Source organism: Mya arenaria, chromosome 2 (genome assembly GCF_026914265.1).
Source record: "Mya arenaria isolate MELC-2E11 chromosome 2, ASM2691426v1".
Classification (NCBI taxonomy): Eukaryota; Metazoa; Mollusca; class Bivalvia; order Myida; family Myidae; genus Mya; species Mya arenaria.
In genome coordinates this window covers 56881889-56906659 of record NC_069123.1, presented here as the reverse complement: position 1 = coordinate 56906659, position 24771 = coordinate 56881889, and the positions used below count along the sequence as shown (strand labels likewise).

The window sequence follows — 24771 nt, the reverse complement described above, 5'->3', positions numbered from 1 at the left end:
TTTCAGAAAATGATGCGTTTGTGATACTGTCCGATTACAGCCGATTAACCGGATAATCGATCGATCAGGGTCTTTGATAAATCGATAATGAAAATCCAAGCCGATTGCCCGTCACTATACACGTCAATTCTCACAGTGCTTAATTGACGCTGACTCAATAATGTTTTCTTAAGACGTACCACCCGTCTATTTCATAAAACGCAAATTAAGCTCTCAGATTCAACTAATTAAACCATCAACATTGATTTAGTTCTTAAATTGCAATTTCCTGTTTGTATATTTTATGACGACAGAAACAAGAAATACAATTAACATTGTCGCTATAGCCTTTCAAGCGAAGCAAGTAAAAGCAGTCGTTAAACATTCATTTCGATTTTCCAAAGATCTAAACTAGACAGCTTTACCCGTTCAGTAAACTACGGTGGGTTGGGTGTTTTTTTTTTATCTCTTTGCAATGACTTAGTCAGAGATAACTAATTTATAGTATATCGTGACCATGACATTTTTAGCGGGTGAACGAGTTTGTAAGTCGTGGTAATGAGTTAAAAATCACAGCCGTGTAGCCAGTACTTAAAATACTAGAGTTGTGTACATCGGCCATGCTGCAAGATAACTGTTGTAATGGTCATTTGTACGTTCATCAAGGGAATAATATAAAATCAATAAATACCTCCATTCTATAAGTAGTTCCACTTTGTCCACATCATTAAACAATTGTGAATTGACCACGGGTCGAATAAATGGGAGCATTTTAAAATAATGTGCAGCCTTTTTCTAAGCCTTTATTACATTTAATTAAGTATTCATTAAAACAGGTTTTCCACCAAGAGAAATACACAAATATATGAAAGACAATAAAATACGTATTTAATTAACGTAAAGATGGTAATCTGTTAATATGGATACACTTACGAACTGCATTGTATTTATTTTGATTTGAGATGAGATACTTCCCAATCCACACCAAGAATATGAGGTGTGTGTTTTTAAAATAACTCACAGATGAATTTAAACGACTCGATGTTCTTTTTTAACATTTACAAAGGCTAATAATTGGACAAAATAACGGCAAAAAGCGTTCCAAATGACTAGTAGTATACCCAGATTCTCCCGAAATCAATAGCTTAAAAGCTGGACTCGTCAGATGCATTATCCTTTCTGAAAGACACAGTCATTTTTCCGTTATTGAAAGCAACGACCATGTATTTGTTGCTGGAAACCCTATTTTCTGGGTGGTGATTCACTTGATGGTTGTCAACCAGGTTCATACTGGAGTTGTCGACGTTTATACACCGAGTGGAAAGTGAATGCGCAGTGCGACTCTGCCGTTTAAAACGGAATAGTCTGCAGTAGATGATTTTTCTGAATCCCCTCCTGTATTTTTTGCTGAAGAAACAGTATATGATTGGGTTCATTCCACAGTTCGACACCCCTAACCACTGAGCGATTGGCAACATTATTTTTGAAATAAAATTGTTTTCACTTTCTGACATTTCAGGTGGTCCAAAATAGTACCTGAAGAAAATGGCATACAATGGCAGCCAGGAACACGCAAACAGAATCACAATAACTGCCAGCATTTTTAAAACCTTGATTTTAGACTTGTAAATAATTAGCCGGCCGTGTGTATGAACGCCAGGTGCGTTTCTCCGCCAGACCTTCACGCCAATTAGCAAGTAACATAGTAAAATCATGATGAGTGGAACTACATAACACAAGAAAAACAGGCAGACTAAGAAATATCCTCTCTGAAGGTCATAGGTTGGCCAGATTTGGTGACAAATGGGCACCTCTGGGAAGTCTGGGTGATGATACTGTTGGTAGTAGACAAGAAGGGGCACCATGATCGTGGACGCGTACACCCATATTGAGACAATCGTAGTACGAGAGGCGCATGAGGAGATTTTAGAGTGTCTGCAATAACATATTGCCAGGTACCTGAAAATACAGGGATAACGATCTTAATGTGCTATTTATGTTTTCTGTTATTCAAGACGCTGCCATTTAACAATTTTCATTGCGTCTGTTCTTTTAATTAATCTGAGTATCATGAGGAAGAACAGGTGTTAAAAAATACTCACGAAAATATGCGATAGCCCATAAAGATTAACATCGCTTCATGCCATGTCCTGTTAACATCCTAGATGCAGAGATTCGAGTCCAATTTCATCAATATTAATACCGTCATCAGTGCAATTAAAACATATCTGATATGGTTAATAGTTAATCCATTTTGCAAAAACGACAATATAGACGCAAATAGCTATGAGAACAAACAAAATACGAACTTTACTGACGAGGAAAACGAAGAAATACAATACAAACAATAACGCTACCTGTCTAGTGCGATAGCAGCTAGTGTACTGACGGACGCACACTGCACTACCCCCTGTGTGTAAGGTGTCACCTTGCAGAGGAAGGCTCCGTATCGCCAGCCTGCAAAAGACAAAAAAGAGATACCTACGTGTTTGCTTTTGAGGAAAACATAGTCATAGACCTATGGTTTTCTAGCTATCATAAATATCGTTGATGAGATATCCATGATCATTTATCGTTTTATAAGCAGTTGGTTTTGATATCAGAATTCCTTACATTCAAAGACAAGAAATTAAAACGTTTAATATATACCCCGTACCACAAATTCTCAGATATCTTAACGTTCAACAAAGAAGGTCAGTCAGACTAAAAACAATAATAATTTTAAATTTACCATTTTGACATTCTATCCTCTAAGACCTTAATTCTTCAGTACCCGATTTTTTAAAGCCACAGGGTCATCTTTATGATAAGCGTTTTTGAAAAAAGTATAGCAGTTGAATATAAAATTCAAATATATCGAAAGTAAAATTAAAAAAAAATGTAAAAATCAGCAACATTAATTCCAATTAATTTATATGTAAAAAAATGATCATACGATATATGTTATATGTTTGTTGATATCTTGGTCCATTTATAATATAGTGGTATCCATGCGTTGTTTGGTCGCCTTCTGTTGTTTTGCGCCTTTATTTCGAGACAGACTGATAACTATTCCAAATGACCATAACGTTTCTATATTAAGTAAAAGTTCTTGTACATTATTGACGAGCAAATCATTATATAGTTTATCTAAACAATTACGTTAGCATTTTTAAAGGTATCATGTTATGACACACATAACGGGTAAAGGAATAAAACGAAAACATGGATAGTTCATTATATCACGAATAGCTTTAAATTAATCTCTTTAAAAGATACTCATGGGACGAACTTTAAGCACACTTACATTACAACAAGTAATTTGGTTGCCAAAAGATTTTATATACAGTGGTAAAACCACCAAAAAGCAATTGGGAGAAAAGAAAACATTCCTTAGATATTACGCAAGTTACCATCAGCTTGACAGTGATTTTAATTGTGTTCGTTTTAGTCTGTTTTTATATCATTAATTTCATGAAACAATTTATTCAACGGCGGAGCGTTCTTGTTTTTCTGCCTCCAAATCATTTATAATTATCAGAAAGAGTACGGATATTCGCTTTTGCTTTCTCGAAAGAAATATTTCGTTAAGAAATGATCAATAATATTTAATATCTTAGTCAAAGTCGGGATTGGTTTGAACTCTTTCATCTGGAATGTCCTGGGTAAATGCAATATTATTGTTGTTTAATATTCATTTTTTGATAGCTCTATGCACGTAAATCGCATGATATTCGCATTGGATGTATTAATGAATAAAACATTTCAATAAAAGAAGGGCATGTGAAAGCACTTCCTTTCGCCAATCCTTATAGCGAAACGTTTTATCACTTCTGTTTTATAACTCACAAAACGATCCCAAACAGAGATAAAATGGCTGTAAAGACATTAAAGTAGTTGTAACGTCACCCACGGCCCGAGTTATTACGATTATACACGAGCGCTTTAGCGAGAGTGTATAGTTTCAATCTCGAGGGTAGCTATCGACGTGTACATGTTACCAATGACAACGTTGAATAACTGATGTGCGGTTTAAGTGAATTTCGTTGAAGTGTGTCTATTGTTCCGATGTGGGAGTTCATGTGTAGATGAACATTAAAATTCTCTCAAACATGGTACAGCAACCTTTGTGTGATGGGAACAACCATTACGTTTGTAGAAAGTGTCTGCAAACTTTAATGATCCAACACAAAACAAAATATATGGTTGGTTTTTAGCTATTTGTGTATACCGATATGTCACCTTTAACTACAGACAGTAGTGATAAAAATTGGGTTGATACGAATTGTCTTGTTATGTGGTAATTGGAGGCTGTACAAGAATAAAGTTATGACGTAGAAGATATATGTTGATTTTGGATGGAAAAAAACACCGATTATTTAACCGAAATATACACAAACACAAATGAAATGTAAATATAAGTGATCACAAGCGGAACAAATTTTATCTTTCTTTTGATAATAAGACTTTTGATTTATGCTTATTGTTACAATGCATGTCAACAATTAGACGTTTATTGAAACATGACGTAATTTCGTGACAGCAATTCAAACAAATTCAACCCGGCACAACGAACACAACGTTTCTTTAATTAAACAAAATTGAAACCAATGTGTTTATGGTCATTGAAAATGCCCAATTTGATAATGTCGCTGGAGTGAATCCAATGGTAGTAAAAATAACGTGATCTATCACCTAACCTCATATACCATAACTGTTTCTTAGAATAAGACATAATCTCTGTTTTAACGAGTAAGGAATATGTTCACGAGGAGCGCAACCACAAGTGGCTTTGTGAACTTTTGGTTTCGCGTGGTGAAATAAAACTGAATAGTTTAGTCTCATTTCCATCCATCAGAGAGGTCAACTAAATTTGCCACTAATAAGCTTTTTTCCAAGTGTTGATATTATACCCGCTGGGGGCATAACAAGATAGGGGAGGTCCTACGGATTTTGGCTAAGAATAATGATGCCAAATAATTAACGATTATTTAATAAACGAGCGAGCTGCTACATTGACACCCTGTAAACAAAAAGTGGATCGATCATGAGTTTGCGGAGGTTCAATTTCGTACTATTAAATGCAAATTTATCAAGTTAGAGACAGTGAGTGAAGATACTTGATTCTTCGTAATACATCAAACTTAAACTCTGTTGACTCTAATATAGCAATGACAGATACGCGACTTGCAGACTCGTTTGCACTTATCTGTCAAGAAACTATTGCCGGGAACAAATATATTGTTTTTTGTTTCAGCAAAGTACCGGACGCAAATTGTTATTTTGTAGATATACACAGAAGTTCTCTCCGTAACCGTTTTTTTTTTGCCTGTTCACCAGACAGAACGCAATTCTTTGTGTTCTTATTCCCCTTCCTCCAAAAATAATATTTCATTACGGAGGATTTATTCATCCATTCTTCGTCTTGCCGTCAGCTAGCTGATCACACAAGGGCATACCAATGTGTCGAATTGCTCTCTTAATATATAGCGTGTTTATTCACCAAACATTACGTTTAACAAGAGCGGTCACAGACAGCTATATCCCCCGCCTCATGGGGGCATCTTTTCAGGAACATAAGAAATGAGTAAAATTAAGAAAGGGCAATAACTCTTTCAAAAAAGGTCAAATTGCAAAAGCCTGACAATATGCGCTGCGTCACTATATAGTAATAAACGTAAGAGGAGTTGCGAATAAACCAATTTTAAATGTAAAATAACCGAAGGGCAATAACTCTTTCAAAAATGGTCGAATCGTGAAAGCCCGACAATATGCCCTGCGTCACTATATAGTCATCAATCTGTGAAAGTTTGGTAGATATTGCATGAAAAACGTAAGAGGAGTTGCGAAGAAACCAATTTTAAATGTAAAATAACCAAAGTGCAATCACTCTTTTAAAAATGGTCGAATCGGGAAAGCCCGACAATATGCCCTGCTTCACTTTATGATCATCAATCTGTGAAAGTTTGGTAGAAACGCATAAAAAATGTTAGAGGAGATGCAAAGAAATGAATGTGGGTCGGACGGACGCACACACGCACGCACGGAAGCGCGCCTACCATTACTATATCCCCTCGCATTTTCAAGGCGGGGGGTAACGAAAATGGCTTGAAAAGATGACTCGTTACTGATATCCTAAACATGAGTTTGTTTAATGTTTATATAGAATGTAATTATACTTACTAGGAAATGTAGATACAATGCTCTGAATATTTGGAAAATGTGTGTTATCAAGGAAAGAAAATCATCATAAAATAAAGATGTGTCAGTATATGGAATATGCGAATAGAAATATAACCGTTTTTAAATTAGATATATTTCAGTACACATGCAAATTATCCGCTTCACTGGTTCATTGGTTGAATATAGATGACTTTTCTTCACTGCCAGGCATTTATTTATCCACCATATATGTACCTATGCCGGTAGAAAATTATTCACTTTCTTAGATCATTTAACTATTGAGAATGCTCAATCTTATCAGATTAAAAAATAATAAGCAGCTAATCAGCTGCTTGAATATATCATGTATTTAATATGTCACCTTATCTTGTATTTCTGGCAATTAAACATCTTGATATAACCAACGTTACAGAAATGTGTCAGAGTTAAAAGGTACGCATCAAATCTCGCTGACATTATTTCAAAATCTTAAAATATCATTTGAGAACAAGCACCAATCAAAATGCTTATTTCAAATAAAAATGATATCCACGTGATTAGTCACATCTTCTGAATCTGTTTCCATGCCGTCAGAAATAAACTGAGAGTTCTAGCCTTAATCGTACTAAATGCATTGATGAATAAACATCATATCGTAATAAAACCAGGAGGCTGTAACAATGCGCCTGCAACATTGACAATGAGCTGAAGAAGATGTCTGCTAATTCATAAAATCGCTCCTTAAAGCTGCACTCTCACAGATTGAACGTTTTGACAACTTTTTTTATTTTTATTCTTGGAACGAGCCAATTTTTGCGAATTTCCATGGAAACCAGTTATATAAGACTGTTGACAAAAAATTAGATCGCAGCTTTTTATATTTAATTTAAAAAACATGATTTTTTATGGGGAGTTTTCGAACCGTAAGTAACGGTTTAAGCCATAAAACAGTAATATGAAAATCTACGATCTGTTTTTTTTTTGTCAGCAATCTTATATCATTGGTTTGCAGATATTTACGCAAAAAAATTCTCTTTCCAAGACAAAATATAATAAAGTTGTAAAACTGATATATCTGTGAGAAAGCAGCTTTAAAGGTTAAAAAGCATAGTTGCAGACCAACATTTTATCACTTGCCGTATCTTGCAGGGCAGTTAGGCTTTCTAGAATCAATCTGACTTCTTGTGAAGTTCACAGAAATGAAATGAATACAAATCAGATTTTCATAGGTCAGTATAAACTAAAACTAGAAATCCCCTTGGTCATTTCTAAAAAAGACAAATACAATATAGGAGAGTCGCAAATGGGCTTAAAGTCTAATAATGTTATTTCCCTGCGAACTACTATTCATGAAAAGTAGGACAGATCATTTTTAAAGGGTCAAAAATGTCATTTTGGGCCGTGCTAAAGAGCTAACCAATTAGCTGTCGATATAGAGAACGAGGGTACTGCTGACTGTGACCATATACATAAAGAAGGAAATTCTTACTATTGGAATAAAAGTAGTATAAAGAGTTATTTCTTGTTATATTATGTACTTTTAAGTTTGTAAAACATTAATTTTATAATGAGTTTGTTAATGTTGATATTTTTACATTGTAAAAGACCGTTCAGTTGCAAGTCACAATTGAATTGGTTTATAACCTTATTATATATTAAAGGCCTAGTTTAAGCCTTCTATAAGTAAATACGTTTTATTATAGAAATGGACCATTAATGGCACTGAGACATAAAAAAATATACAGGAAATTGGCCCCTACTGTAACACCAGTGCAATTAGCAGGAGATGCACGGCAGGGAAGTATGATGCCAAACATTCCTTAAATTTGGCCTTTGACGGTCAATTATAATAGTCTAAACGAATGTTTGCCATATATATTGACGCCCTACAATAAATATAATAATACAGCACGTGGCGTTTCGTTACCTTTTTAGGGAGGAAACATATCTGTGTTCAAAACTACACGAGTTTTTTCTGTCATACTGTCCATGGTTATGTTTTTCCTTTCAGAAAGCTGCTTAACTCAAGAATTATCCAACAATAATTCAACCAAATGCAATCTCTATTGCATGTTTTTAAAGATACTTCCTGTTAAACAATGTTTTTGTTTTTGGATTCGGTCAAAAACTGTATCACTTCGCATAATAAAAAAGTATTCTCAATTCAATTCAATTAAGATTAGAAATTAAATCCCTGTTCTTTTTCTGACAATATTTCTTTACAATAGTTTAAAGACATGCTGCCTTGCTGACGTCATGACGCTTATGCTGATGCTAACAATACATGATATATAATGACGTATGAATTTCGTAGAAAATAGTTTCATTTTATGTTCTTGTAGTCAGTATGCTTTTTTTCACTTACGTATTTGCCTCCAACGGTAAAAAATACATAAGCTTATGGAATTAATGTTATGAAGTTGAAACAGCATTTAAAAAAACTCATTACTCAATATATCAACCAATCAAAATGTCTTTAGTTAGACATACGAGTGTGATTCAAAGACACTCGCTGTCAAATACAAGACAGTATTCATGCTTTTCGATGGAATATGGAGTTTTATCAGTGAAATAATAACAGTGAAGATATCAATTTAAATTGATATGTTATGATTATGTTCATTAAGTTTCGCCACTCGTAGACAAAATATGTTTGTCTATGACACTCGTGAAATAAAATACGATCTTACACTGAAATAAACAAATATCCTCTATGTATTCAACTCGTCCAGTATTTACTTTAGAAATACTTCTCTGACCTTGTTGAATAGACATTTATATATAACAGCATAGTTCTTTATTCAAAATCATAGTTCAGAACTTCAATCAACCTGTAAATATTACCAGGGGAAAACACTATTGTATTTTTGCTTTTTTTTTTAAACTGTCTCTGACTTGACATTGGTAAGCAGATATAGAACAGAGAATATAACGAATTCAATTAAGTCAACATTGAAAATGAGACGTAATAACGTTTATTGTGCGTTTTGTATAAAAGCCATAACAAGTATGATACATTTTCATTCAATTATTTGAATACAATATGAAAGATAGCTTTGTTTGATTGCTGGTACTCTTTCGTAAATTCGTTAATTACACTTCATGCTTTCAACATATCCGAACAGTCACACTTTACTTGTTCATGTTTTCAAAATTGCAGATATTATGCTAAACAATTCTTCATTTGCTTCAGATTTTCTTAAGAACAATTAAAATCGTAAAATCTTATGAAGTAAGGAATCTGAAATTATATTGGGATCATAAACTCTCTTTCGTTTCATATAGATATTAGAAAACTGTAAAACTTATAAATTTTGTTTTCATGCTGTATAAGCTGTGAATTATAAGTTACATTCGTTCGTGCTTTTTGAGTTCATTAGCCACTCAATATATTCATGATTTAACACAATTTTTCTGAAGTATGTACGCTCTGTATCTACGAGGAAATAGTAGTAAATCAACATTGGCCTCTTAGGAATTAAACAAATGGTAATATCTAAATTGACTCTTATTCTGACTAAACGTTTCTCAATTTTATATCCTTCTGTTATGCGGAGACAAAACGATGCAAAAGTCTACTCCATAAAAAAGGACATTAACGTTTTCATTTCCATTTTGATATTTAATTTCATAGTTTAATGTTTTGTCCGTTTTGAGCATTTGATGACCTCGTTGAACAAGAACAACTATAGGCGGTGTACGTGGACAGTATCGTGTGTTTATCTTTAACATAATTCGAACAGAATAATATACGCCAATAATGCTAGTTTCAATCCCACGGTGTAAATGCAAGAGACGCATCATTACCAACAACATTATGTTTGTAAGTCTGCTTTAAATCGACCATTGCAAAACCTCTCAGTTCAGTTCATTGTTTCGCAGATTTCTGGCAGAGCCTGAGAAGTGGCTTGCGTATCGTGTTGGTCTCATTATTTCCGAAAGAACAAAAATACACTAATGACACTACCTTCGTTCTTGCCAATAATCTTAGATTATCGGAGTCTGATAACTGGCTTAGTCTAATACTTGGGGCTTTGATTATGGGAAATTGTAGATGGATTTATAGCAATAAATCATGTTCTGTATACCACATTTGCTTTTGGCATGCAATGAACTGTTCAAATATGCACGAATTCAAGAATCATTCCTGATAACATATGGGCACTGTACATTTAAAGCTGGTTTTGACGGCGTATCGATGAGTACGTTATCTGGAAGCGTTGTGTCTCTTATTAAGCGTTTCCTTGGCGTTGAATCGTGTGCCTTTAAACAGGATTGTCCTTGAATGTAAGGGCACTGGGCTTGTCCCTGTAATTCCTCTTGTCGATTTTGTAAACACAACATTGCTTAGAATAAAAGTTGAGTATGTGTGTTGCGAATACAACACAATGTTTTTACATATCACTCTTGAATTTATCTACATAACTGCATACATATTCCAAATATTTTCTTCTGGGTTTCTTTTTTCATTTTCTTGGTTTAAGCGTCATTGTTTTATATTAAGTTTCCAGAAAAGGCATCTAGAAACAGCAAGCGTTTTGCTAAGTTATGTTTAAATTTTTAACGATTGGCAGCGCATTGAAGCAGATCCTTCCTTTCAGTAAACTAGGAATGGTCATTAAGAATTTTTAAAATATTGTGTTTTACAATGAAAATATTTAATACAACCTTTATAGTTTTGTATATATATATATATATATATATATATTTGTTGTGATCTTGGGTACATTAACACGTGGCCTTAGAAAACATGTGACCCGAGTTACAGTAATGTGTGCTACGGCGTAACAGATGTGAATTTAATAAAAGATAATTGTGTGTTTTTTCAGTTTAAGATATGCAATAAAGCTCACCGAATGAGCACCAAGGGTAATATTTCACAAGTGGCTTTGCGAAACTAAACGAAGTCATTGCATTTTCTTACCGGCATTGTATGCGTGTATGATACCATTTTTACAAAGAAAGGGGTACATTCTTAGAAAATTGTAAAAATGTTTCAAACGATGAGTTTATTGAGATATAATCCACAGTTATATTTAAATTTACCACCGGAAAGCATAAACTGAAATACCGATATTTAACATAATCGTTGATCAAAACCGCAGCATCGGAGCATATAAACCTGTTCTGCATTCGTAATCATTAGTCTATGTTTAGATAAAAAAAGGATTCTGCAACCTAGCGATATCAATCAGACAAAAAAACTTTTCCTGAAACAAAATGTATGGTTTTGTAAGAAGTGAACAAAGCTTCTCTGGTACACTTTCAATTTTAAAGGGACTTGATCACTGATATTATGTTGTTTTATTTTTTTTTTATTTTTTTTTTTCAAATTTTATAATATATTTTAAAAGGGAATCAAAGTCAATATTTTGTTTTCTGCCGCTAAACCATTTATATCAGAGAAAGTAAAGATAATTGCTTCTGCTTTCTTAAAATACATTTATTTACAGAAATGAACAAAGTAATTGAATATCTTAGTTAATATGGTCGGGATTGGTTTTTATCTACGATATCAATCGTCCAGGAAACAAAACCGAAGAAATAATAGTAAGATGACATAAAGTAAATTCTTTATGTATAAGAATGGGCGGAATGAGCGTAGCAAACGAGCCAATCATAATAATTTAGAAATTACTTCAAGTCATCTAACTGACTTAGAATACAACCTTATTGGCTGATACATTGACAACGCAAAATCTGACGCAGGGGGTGTGTGTCGGATGAGTGGCAGTAGGCGAACCTTTAAACACCAGCAAACGGTGAAATTATTTATGATTAAGCCTATGATTTAATGATTGCATATCTACAAATTGATTTTCTCAAAATGTAGGCTGTATTCTGAACATAAATCGCGTTGTGGCTAAATGCAATATTATTGTTGTTGTTGTTGTTGTTGTTGTTGTTGTTGTTGTTTTTATTTTTTGATAGCTCAAAGCACGTAAATCGAATTGATATTCGCATTGGATGTGTCAATGAATAAAACATTTCAATAAAAGCAGGACATGTGAAAGCACTTCCTTTCGCCAATCCTACTAGCGATGAGTATTATCATTTCTGTTTTATAACTCACAAAACGATCCCAAATATAGATCAAAGGGATATGAAAATAATCTAAGAACATTAAAGTAATGATAACGTCGCACACAATCCGAGTTGTTGAGATTAAACACGAGCGCTTTAGCGAGAGTGTATAATTTCGATCGCGAGGGTTGCTTATGACGTATGTGTTTTATACCATGTTGTCAAGAACAACGTTCAATAAATAGCTTGCAGTATAAGTCACTAACGTTGTTATGTATACTCACGGTAAGGCTCATTTTTTCTTGTTGCCGTTTCGATGTGAGGGCACTATATGAAGTTGATGAAGAAATATCATTTTAATGCATTATCATGTTTAGCTCATTTGACTTTAAAGATCAAAACAATAAAAAATACATATGATTTGTGTACAGATTTTAAAAATATAAGGGATATTTTGGCTTTTGTTACTGGAGGATTTGTTGCCACGTAGTTATTATTTAAGACAACAACATTTATAATGGCTAATATTATAAAACAAATTGTACACAGATCATATGATTTTGTGTTTTCCAACGAAGTCAAATGAGTTAAACATGATTGTGCAATAAAAACAACTTGCATCAACCTATATTGTGCGCGTGTGATGTGTTGATGGACATTTGAAAAAAGCACACTCAAACATGGTAAAAGAACCTTTGCGTGATCTCAACAGCCATAACCATTGCAGAATGTGTCTGCAAGAGATCAATCACAAAACTGTATAAAGAAGATATTGCTATATGTGAATACCGTTATGGGTTCGTTAGTGAGGTTGTGTTACCTTGGATGTACTTTAACAGCAGACAGTACTACTTGACTGGTACAAATTATGCATGGCAGTGATAACCAGTAGGTTTATTAGAATAGTCTTGTTAAGTGGTGATTGGAGGCTTTACATATATAACACAAAAAGAAGGGAATTAACGAACGTGGCATTGCCACGAGTAAAAAGTTACACGATGTTAATAGTCCCGGCATATTGAACGCTACGGTTCTTTTATTAACCAGCAATGAAGCTAATGTCTATATGGGCATTGAAAATGTTGAATTTGATAGTTTCACTTGAGTGGAAACAGCATTAATGAAAATGACATGATATATCACTTAAACTTATATACAAAAACTGTTTGAATAAGATAACGCTTCTATTTCATCGAGTAAGCCCGAAAAGTAATATGACCACGAGTGGCGCAGCAACAAGTGGAACTATGAAAGTTTGGTTTTCACGAGATGAAATAAAACTGATTGTTTTAGTCCCATTTCAATCTTATATATAGGAAAAGTAAAATGGCCATAACTTTTTTTTTTTTAAGTGTCGATATTAAACCCGCTGTGAGCATAACATGATAAGGGTATTCTAACGGATTTGGGCTTGGTTTAATGACACCAAAACTACCCCCAAAGGACAAAGACTTCTTTGGGAATTATGTTGAAACGCTAGTTTTGTTGCACTGCGGAAATTCGAGCTTTTTTGTCCCGGTTGCTTATAATTAAGCGAGCTACCGCAAGTTACATTGACACACTGTAAATATAAAAATGGATCGATTAGGAGTTTGCGGAGGTTTAATTTCGAAAATATTAAATGCTAATTTATCACGTTAAAGACAGTGAGTAAAGATACTTGATTCCTCGTAAGGCATCAAACCTAAACACTGTTGACTCTAATATAGCAATGACAGATTCGAGACTTGCAGACTCGTTTCCATTTGTCTGTCAAGAAACAATTGCGATGAAACCAATATACTGTTTCAGCGAAGTTCCAGACACAAAATGTTATTTTATACATACATATATACGTTTCTTTCCGTTAACATATCTTGTTCATTCGGTAAACAGAACGCAATACTTCGTGAACTAATTTCCCTTTCTCTAAGCAAATATAATTTTATCACGGAGGAATAATTCATTCAAGGTATATCCGGGTTTTGTCGTCGGCTAGCTGATAACACACGGGCATTAAATGTGTCAAATTGTTCACTCTCTGTATTACGCCTTTTTCACATAGCATTCCATTTGATATAAATTTATGAACAAAATAACTTGATGAAAGTAAACTGATGTCCCAAATATAAGTTCTATTTTGTATACACTTACAGACTATTTGGAAATTTGTATAGATTGTAATAATGGTTTACTCGAAATGCATATATAATTCTCAAAGTATTTGGGTAATGGATGTACGGATATCAAGGATATATAAAAATAAAGATATGTATGTAAGAAATACAACCATATTAAGATAAAACATATTTCTGAGCATATGCAAATTATCTGGTTCATTGGTTAATTGTTTGTATAAAAATATGCTCTTGCTTCACTGCCAGTCATTTATTTATCATTTATGTACCTATGCATGTAAACAATCTATTAAGGGTACAAATTATACACATTTCTAGGTCCTTTATTTTTTGAGATTACTGAAATAGGTGCAATTATCTATCACATATTGATTATTTTATTTTTAAATGTATTTGTGACACTGAAACATCTTAAAAAAATAAACGTTACCAAACTTTGTCAGAATTAAATCGTACGCACCAAATAACCCGTAGGTTATTCCATTATCGTAAACTGTCATCTGAGAACAAACACCGATCAAAATGCTTATTTCGAAAACAAATTATATCCACGTGATATGTCATTTTCTGATAGTTTCCATGCCTCTAGATATTAAATCAGAGTTCTAGCCGTATTCTTACCACTATCTATGCATTTATGAATAAAACATCGTAACCAAACCTTCAGACTGCAAAAATGTCGTCTGCAACATTGACAATGAGTAGTAGAAGATGTCTGCTATTTCATAAAATCGTTAATCAAAGAGTTGCAGACCGCCAATTAAGTACATGCCACGACATGCAGGTTTCCGGGCACGACATGAACTATTTTAAACAATGCAATGTTTTTCTTGTGGTAGGTCGAAAAGTATATCCGCCTATTTGCAAAATATTCATTAAACTGGCAAAACTTTCGCCTTTAAAATGTATTCAAGGCAATTCAGAACATAAATATATTTGCTCCCCTTTTTTGAAAATGTTCCTTTGAATTGTGTACATATGCTGACATTGTTGACGCCCTGGCGTCAATGCTAACGCTTACAACACATTTCACATTGTTTCATGCCGTGTAGACTTCATAGAAAGAAAAAAAAAGATTTGTTCTTCTTGTAAGGTTTTAACAATCCTTGATAAACATACGTAGTTTTCTATATATAGTATGTATGCACTGTGCTGTTTGTGGAGTTTTGTGTTGTTCTTCCATGTTTCTTGTTTGTGAATTTTTGTTTTTGTGTTCTATGTCTTTGGCGTTTACCCTGTGCCATTAAACCGGGTTTATGTTTAAACTTTTTGCTACTGAGCTTGTTTCTGTAGTTTTTCACATAAGTATATCTGTTTTACTTCTTGCATATTTATTTGGTTTTCAACGGTGTAAACTACACAGGTTTTTGTTAATAAAGGGATTCTTATCAGGCGCTTGTAGCGCGGGAAAGGTTATTGCAGTAAGCGTTGGAAAATTGTGTGTGTGATAAATATATACTATGACATTCGTTGTAAAATACAAAAATGTATTCAACTCGTCAAGTTTATATTTAAGAAGCAAAATTCCTGAACTTCTTGTTAGAAAGTATATAATAATATGGTATGATAGTTCATTAATATAATCAAACTTGCATATGTATATTGCCTATTTCCCGAACTGTTTCTGATGAGAAATTGACATGGAACAAGAGAGAATGTAATTACTTCAATTTCGTCAACATTGACATTAAAAATAAGACGTATGACCACTTAGCAGGCGTTTCCGTATAAAAGCTATTATTAGACCTCATATAATGCAATTTTATTCAACGAATTTAGCAAAATTATAAAAAAGTTTTGTGGAACCTTTCTATTTCATTATTCGTTATTTACAATTCAAGCTTTAAAGATATCCGAACAATTACTCACTACTTACTCTTGTTTTCAAACTTGCATATTTAAACCTCCTCGAAGTTTCTCATATGTTAAGATTTTTTTAAAAAGCTAAAAAAAAATAAAAATGAAAACGTAAACTGTTTTGAAGTGAGAAATCAGAAATTATATTGGACACGTGAAATCGCTTTCGTTCAAGAAAACTGTCAAGTTTAAATTTGTATATTTTCTTTGGAGAAAATATCAGGCCGTACAAATTATTAACTGTGAATAATAAGGTCGCAACAGTTCGTGCTATCGTCCATTAGCAATTCAATATATACATAAAACAAGTCTTCTAGTGTATGTACGCTCCATATCTTCGAGGGAAATAATAGTAAATTAACATTGGCGTCTCAGGAGTTCAACAAATTGCCCTATATTCTGACTCAATCTCAAAATAGTATAACCCCTCTGTTTTGCGCAAAAGCAATGTTGCAAAAATCTAATACACGAATAACGGAGAACATCAACGTTTTACTTTTTCTTTGGATATCACATTCATTCAAAGTTCGTTTTTAGCAATTGACGTCCTCGTTGAAAAAGGACAACAGTAGAAAAGTAGAACGTTGACTGTATAGTGTGTCTTTTACATATTTCGATCAAAATACTGGGTGCTGATGCTAGTTTGAATCTTACGGTGTTAATGAAGGAGACGCACCATTACCAACAACATAACGCTTTTAAGTCTGCTTTAAATCGACCATTGTAAAACCACTCAATAAAATTCATTGTTTCGTAGATTCCTGGCAGAAGCTGAAAAGAGGTTAGCGTATCGTGCTGGTCTCATTATTTCGAAAAGAACAAAAATAAACTAATAACACCACCTCCGTAATTGCCAATTATCTAAGATTATTGCAGTCTGATAACTGGCTTAGTCTAATATTCGGGTTTTAATTAAGGAAAGTTGTAGAAGGATTTAAAACAATAAATCATTGACTATATACCACATTTGCTTTTGGCATGCAATGAACCAACCACTTCAAATATGCACGAATTATAGAATCATTTCCGTTAACTAATTAGCACAGTACAAGTATGACTACTTCTATTTTGACGGCGTGTCTATATCTAGATATCCTCGACGGCCTATGGTAGATGCTTCTCCGACAGGCTGGTTTCCGAGGAAAACGAACTATTTAAGGGGTTAAAGGGAACTGTTTTAGATCTATTAGTGATCAAGTAAATACGACTTAAAATAGTGGTGATGATAACTACAATAAGAGCCTTTCTGCTGATCTGTATGATGTTATTGATTGTATTTATGATCTATTATTTAAGAAAAATATGTGTTATAATGTATTAAGTCAAAAATTACACGTACATGTCATTTGATGATCAATGTCTAATAATTTGTTATCCGTGGAATTCTATAATGTGCATGGTAGGAAGCTAAAACTGGTCTACGTAGTTCCATGACCAATGTATGTTACTTACAACAAAAAAACCCATAAATAATCGTATCCCCTGAAACCGGAGAGGTATAAGAGCATCTACGATGGGCCGACGAGGAAGAGAGATGTGTCTTACCACTCGTTACTAACATTTCACGGACACATTGTATACCCCTTTCTGGTAGAATGGCTTATTAATAACTATCAAAGTACAAAAAAGCCAAAATATTATTTTATAAGACAATGTTTAATTTAACCCGGTGTGAGATTTCTCTGGCACACACAATGCATTGAAAGTCTGAGAATGGCTGTCTAGATTTGTTTGAGAATGTTCGTCGACAACACTGGTAGTTGCAACACTGTCGACGTTATTCCTCTAACATGAATCATTTAAGTTATTTTGAATTATCCAAGCTTCAGGAAAAATAATTGTGTTCTGGGAGCGATAACTTCGCTCCTTCACAATATGTTTATCGTCATATATTGTATGTTTATGTTTGCTTTACGTTGGTTATCATTACAATAAAGGTATCACGGAATTGCAAATGAAATAGAGATGCATTCCTAATAGCGTCAATCTGTGCGAACCTTATGAGAAAAGACTAACTGTCGATATTGATAAAATACCTATTTGTTTGTATGTAAAAAGAAGAGTAAAGCAGATTCGAAATAATTAGATGCCGTATGTGTTTGCCAAATGACCACAAACCCATTGTGACAGAATATGTAAGCCATTGAACTTCATTTTGTGAGTCGCCTTTGACATCAGTGTATATTCTCATATCCAGCTTTTGTACACAAAATAATCATTTTTGGAAGACATCTATATTTCATTTGTTTAGTTGGTATACATTATAACTATAAATACATTTATTTGCCAAAAATAAACATAGTATTGCGTATTCGTTTGTTGGTGTTTGTGTTGTGCGCGCGCGCGTGTGTGTGTGTGCGTGCGTGCGTGCGTGCGTGCGTGCGTGCGTGCGTGTTTTTGGCGTATTTTAATCAAAATAAATACAGATGATTCTTCGCTGATTGGGAACAGTAAAGTATCCTTTTTGAACAGATGTTTACAATTTTCTGTGTGGTGATTTACATGGTTGTTTTATTAAATCTAAACCACTTGAGATTATGTTGAATTACAAAGCAATACCAACGAATTATTTCTAAGTTAATTCATTATCATATCTAAGAACTTTATTCTCTATCACTGAATTCTGATGAAGGCACTGGGTGTAAACCTATTGAAGAATTACCATTTTAATTATATGGGTGCGTTAAATATAACATTTGATAGCTAAGGATAATTATTTAAGAAATCGACTTTAAAAACTCGTTTTAATAACCAAGTTGCACCAAATCCTATAGGTATCTAAGTATCAAGATTATTCAAGATTTAACATATTTATAACGTGAAGTAATTTTACATGATAAAAATGCTATACTATATCAAAATATTTACAACGATAACATAATAGGTATGAAATTGAAACTAAAACGAAATATGATTAATAAACTAAAAATAAATAATATTAATATTAATAAATAAACTATTTTGTACCATTACGTCAAGTTTCACAACGTTACTGCTTAGACGAACATCTTCAATATTTCAAAGTAAATTTTTGGATATGCAAAGAGTATTCAAAAAGATACACACAGACTTGCTCGGAAAAACCATTCCGCGCTATTTTTAAACGGGGGAACTCAACTAAGACAGCATGAGGCGACCTGATTGTTAAGTTCATTCTTCAAATCATGTAAAATGATATATGATATAACTGGAATAATCGGACACATATTGACACTTGATTAAGTAGACATGGAAATACATATTATTTTTAATCAGTTTGCCCAATTCTAATGGCGTTTTATCAGCGTGCTTAGTTAAACATCTTCCAAAATACAATGATAGGGAAAGGTCAAATAAATCATGTTTTAACAAATTCAAATCAGTAAATGTTGGTACACTATAACATTGCTGGGCAAGGGTAAAACATCACCATTTGATTCATATTTTGCTGTGTTAAGTTTTTCAGCACATTTTACAAAATTGCCATTAAAAAACTGTCTGTGTCCAAACGCATAAGACTTTACTCAAAAAGGTATCTGTATGTGTGCGTAAATGATTAAACCCATCAAAATATGAACCATTACCATAAAGCCTCGAGACATCATTTATGGGATAATGTTGATTATTTGGGAATCGCAAATTAATAATATGTTTAAACAAATTCTGCGTTTATATGCGAATGCTCTTTTTACTATTTATTTTAGAATCTCCCTTCTTCGTAGTGGCCCTTCAAACACACATTAAGGTAACTCGCTCATGTTTTTGGACCAAGTATTAGTTTTCCCGGTAATGCATCTGAAAACACTTATTTTATCATTATTTTACTCTATGATATCTAAATTGCAGAAAAAGATATACAGTTATAGCAAAAAAGGATTTAGGTTTCATTGGGGTTCAGAATCAAATAGAAAACAGCCTGCTTGTCCACACGGCCAACGGGACTTTAACAAAAGTGGTGGATATGTTGACCTGTTAAGGATACATTGATTATAGATCACGTGATAATGCATATCAATCAATCACGCAACACGTTAATAACGCTTATGAATATTGTGGTCTTCAAAGACGATATTTGAGCAAATATCAACATTTGCTGAATAGTTACAGCTTTTAGTATCTTTGTTTTAACACCCCTTATGATTTGCCTTTAACGTGTAACAAAAGGATAATGATAATGCTTGCTGAAGATTGAATCTTCAAAAAAAACCCATTAACCTTGAGTTTTCAAAAACATGTTTTAGTCATTATAGCTCATTTTTGCAATGCGGTAATCCCTTAACTGATCACTAGCACTTTGAACCATTTATTGGCTCCTATATCTCTTCTGACAATCATCGTTTGAAATTCTCAACAATTCTGTAATTAATGACAAAAAATGGGAAATATATGCGGAACGCGTGCCATACAATTTGATTTATCTGGCATACGCAAGATTAAGTTTGTTCAAGAGAAAGAAAACACTAAATCAATTACAAGAACGTGATACTAGTCAAGGAATCTTGAAAATCAGAACGAGAGTAGGGCAATAAGAACAAATGTAATAATTAGGAAGATAAGCGCAACAAGACCATTTCAAATAACATATGCCACAAAAACTGGCCATTTGTTTTATTGTCTACAGAACAGTTTGGCATAACGGTAAAACAGAAACGTTGCATGCGTTTGATGAGGCATTTAGATGAGAGAGAACGATATTGTTTTACGAGCAAGTTTACGATTTATGTCTTTAATGATTATAACCATACATTTTTCATCATTTGAAATGTCTTCTGTTCTGTATACATTAATGGCAAAGAAATTGTAATTGAAAAAAATGCGAGTAAATATAATTAAGTTTTCCCTGGATAAATGGTACTTGTGTTGCTGTTTAAAAAGACGACATTCACGTTCAGGTTCAAAACAAGTATAGATGAACACATAAAATGCAGCTAACAAATACTGCTTTGGTTGTTGTTGCTGTAGTTGTTGGATTGGTTTCATTATTGCATAGCAAACTGGTTTGAAAATGAAGCAGCTCACCATGAAGTTGAAAGCAATATAAATGCTCAAGACTACCGTTAAAACGAAAGGGATTTTTCTCCGGCGGGAATGACACCACGCCAACCGGTTACAGAGCCTGCTTCATTTCGATCGTGAAATTGAGAAAAAAACGCCGAATGGTCATTTATGGGAACTAATGTTATTCTTTTTTGGTGTCCTGAATTTGTTAAGAAATGCCATTTTAAAAATGTATATATGTTTATCATTGTTTTATTTATTTTACATGAGTTGTAACCTTAAACTGTTAAAGCCCGTTTAACGGTATAGATCTTATTGTACAATGTGTGTGTACAATGAAATTTATCATCATGTTCAATTAGAAATTTGTTTTGGAATAATAGCTGAAGACTAATTACAATTATGGTACGCACCTGTACATATGGAATTGAAAAGAATATTAAATTGGTTTACCTTATAAAGCCAAAATTGAGCTGAATAAAACACGCTTTCATAAAGAATACCATATTGATTAATCATTGTATTTGAATTTATGTAAATATTGGGTTAAAACAGTTATTGAAATAAGAATAATTAATTACAAATACCATTTTTAGTTGATAAAGGTACAGTATAAACTGTTCATAATTTTGTTTCATATACAAACCTGTAAAGATGCTACTGAGTAGGGTGATGGGGACACATAGAAGCACGACCATCATGTCAGCAACAGCCATGTTCAGTATGAAATAGTTCGTAACATTCCGCATACTTGGCTCCTTGTATATCACAGCGAACACAAACCCGTTACCCAGTAGCCCTACAGTAAACACCAATCCGTACGCTAAAGTATAAACGATTATCAAATGAACAGGTTGTTTTATTAATGAAAATTCATCTTGTGTAACGTTATCATTGTAAACAATGTTGTTTTTAAATGTTGACATATTTTCTATAATAGCCGTTGTGTAGTCATAATTGTTATCCATCGCTTACAAAAATGAATATTATTCCATTAAAATTTGGCACCGCAAAGCCCTGCGTATCCACTGCCTGATTAGAGAGTGAATGAACTGTAGTAGCGCTGCTCGCCGCTGAACGATATTGAGAGGCTTCGCCCCGCGAGAGGCTGTGCTGTGCGCTGAGAATGTCATCTGTTGGTTCTTACGCAGTGTCCATTCACAGGCCCCTAGAAATAATAATAGGAAACGGTTTTTCCAGCATAGCCCTGGGCACCCTGGCGTGAAAATTTGTGAGCGTCAATACATCGATTTCCCCTTCCCTTACAGTTGTTATTTATTGTATTTATTAGCTTTTTATTCGGTCGTTTTCACCACCTCAGTGATTTATGGCGACCATTCATCCCGAATGATTAGATAAATAAAGGATACGAATAATCGTGCTTGGTGTTTTTCCCAGCATCTTAATTTCAAAATCAGACAATTTCCTTCAAACATCTTTGTCCACTATGAAAGCAATTATTGCTGCACTCTCACAGATTGACCGTTTTGATAACTTTTATTTTATTTTTTTGTCTTAGAATGAGTCATTTTTGCCGAAATGTGTGTACACCATCGAGATAACTCTGTCGACAAAAGATCACATTGCACATTCTACATTTACTTTTAATTTGACATGCAAACGGACATATATATTGAAAAACTGTACGATTTCAACTGTTTCATCGAAGTAAATATGACAAAAAAAATATTAAATAAAATCCCTAGTTCAGAATATTTCAACCGACCAATACTGACATGATCTTGAGTCCGGTAAAGAACCATTGTATCCACATAGGTTCATTCGTTTTATAAAATTTTGAGCAAAATGTCCAAATATTTTTCGTATTCTAGTGTGGTCATATGTGCCTGTTTATACAACTTGATATATTTTTCTTTCATTAAATTGCGTTTTCCTCGTAAATCATTGATGCTATGTACCGAAATCTTAATATGTCAGCAATTTTAACAATGGATGGCTATGTAAAATCAATATTGGTATTTGATATATAATTTTAAATTATACAAGCACTATTGACTGCAAATACATGTATAATTAAAAAATTGCCTTACCTTTATTCTGTAATGAATTTATGGTGCCACCCGAAAAAGCAGTAACTGAAAAGATTTTACCGAATTAAAATAGTAAGACTCATTAGTGCCACTCTACTTAATCAGAATGTGCCAATTAACAAGAGCTCAAATTTCGAAACAAATAAATTGAGTGATAGTCATTCTATATTTAAGACTGCATCGAAATAAACATTATAAATAGACTTAGGATCCTCTGTGCTCTCAGGAAAGGATTTATGATAATGTTTTACTTTCAGTCTGTCAGAACAAATGGAATAGTTCCCCCTTTATTATATAAATCAACACACAGTGTATATTCTTATGCTGAGACTAAATGTTTTATTCAGATCTTTATTGTTATGTTGGTTCCAAGGAACTTGGGTTAAACCCCCAGTAAAGTTACATTTTACTGACCGCTCCAAGGCAGTAGCTAACAATCCTTGATAAAAAATACCTAGTTCATATGAAAAACTACAGAAACAATCTCAGTAGCCAAAAGTTTAAACATAAACCCCGTTTAATGGCACAAGGTAAACGCCAAAGACATAGAACACACACACATAAAACACAAACAAGAAACACGGAACAACAGCACAAAACTCCGCAGACAACGCAATGCATATATACTATATAAAAACTAGGTGTGTTCATCAAGGATTGTCAAGTTTCAATCCATTTATTTTACAGACGGCAAGAGAATATACATTGTTAAAAATGCGGAAAAAATAGTCTTATTTAAAATTACTTAGTATCCTACTTTTCGATGCTGGCAGTCGCTACAATTGAAGTTCTTGTGTATTCTGCACACAAACTCTGACCATGTTTATACCATGTATTATTTTACACCTTGTATTTATGTTTTGTTCTGTATTACACACGTGTAATAAAACAATATAATTCCGCATGTTTTTAAATAACTTCATTGGAAACAATATTTGTTTAATTAGATATTTTCCTGCAACATTTTTTTTCATGTTTTTTTATAATCGGAACAAATCGGCCATTATCGAATATAATCGCCCTCGGAAAAAATAAGGGTCTTTAGAATCCGACTAAGCCGATGTTGCGATATGTTATACCAAATACAAACTGATGTGCTAACTATTACATCGTATTTGTGTGAAAGTGTTAGTAATATACTTCCTTTCTTTTATTAAAATACACAGAACAGAACAGATATTTTATTAAGATTTTTACAAAGTACATCATCTTCTTAACTACAAATAAATAATAAATAAACAAACATATGGTATACATTATATGAGATCAAATCATAAACATATTCAAAAATGTTAATTCAAATCAGGTGAGGATGAACAAAACTATTATAATTGTAAATCGATATTTAAAGTTGATCTACAAATGGTGTAAAAAGGGCGGAGAATGAGGAATTAAATTGATATTAAATTTATTTTCAGCGGGTGGGGTAAGTCTGCCATCCATTCGACGGCTGAGATAGTAAAAACAATGTCTTCAGTGTTTAGTTGCAAATATTAAGTGCAATTAAGTCCGAATCTGACGGCACATACTATTAGACTGATAATATGTTCACTAGCGGATTCAGGGGGATTGGGGGACCCGACGAATGCCCTTTCCCATAATATTGTCCAAGTTTACTTTTTATA

At 33.3% G+C, this 24771-nt stretch overlaps 1 protein-coding gene across 1 annotated transcript; it reads right to left on the bottom strand.

The window, feature by feature from the left end:
- Positions 1 to 774: 774 nt before the first annotated feature.
- Positions 775 to 22200, bottom strand: LOC128222115 (neuropeptide SIFamide receptor-like). The gene is made up of 3 exons (XM_052930971.1): positions 21742 to 22200; positions 2337 to 2436; positions 775 to 1938 (listed from the first exon to the last, which is right to left on the bottom strand). Exons 1-3 carry the CDS (start codon positions 22061 to 22063, stop codon positions 1125 to 1127), a joined length of 1236 nt encoding a protein of 411 aa, XP_052786931.1. The 5' UTR covers positions 22064 to 22200; the 3' UTR covers positions 775 to 1124.
- Between the last annotated feature and the right edge of the window lie 2571 nt (positions 22201 to 24771).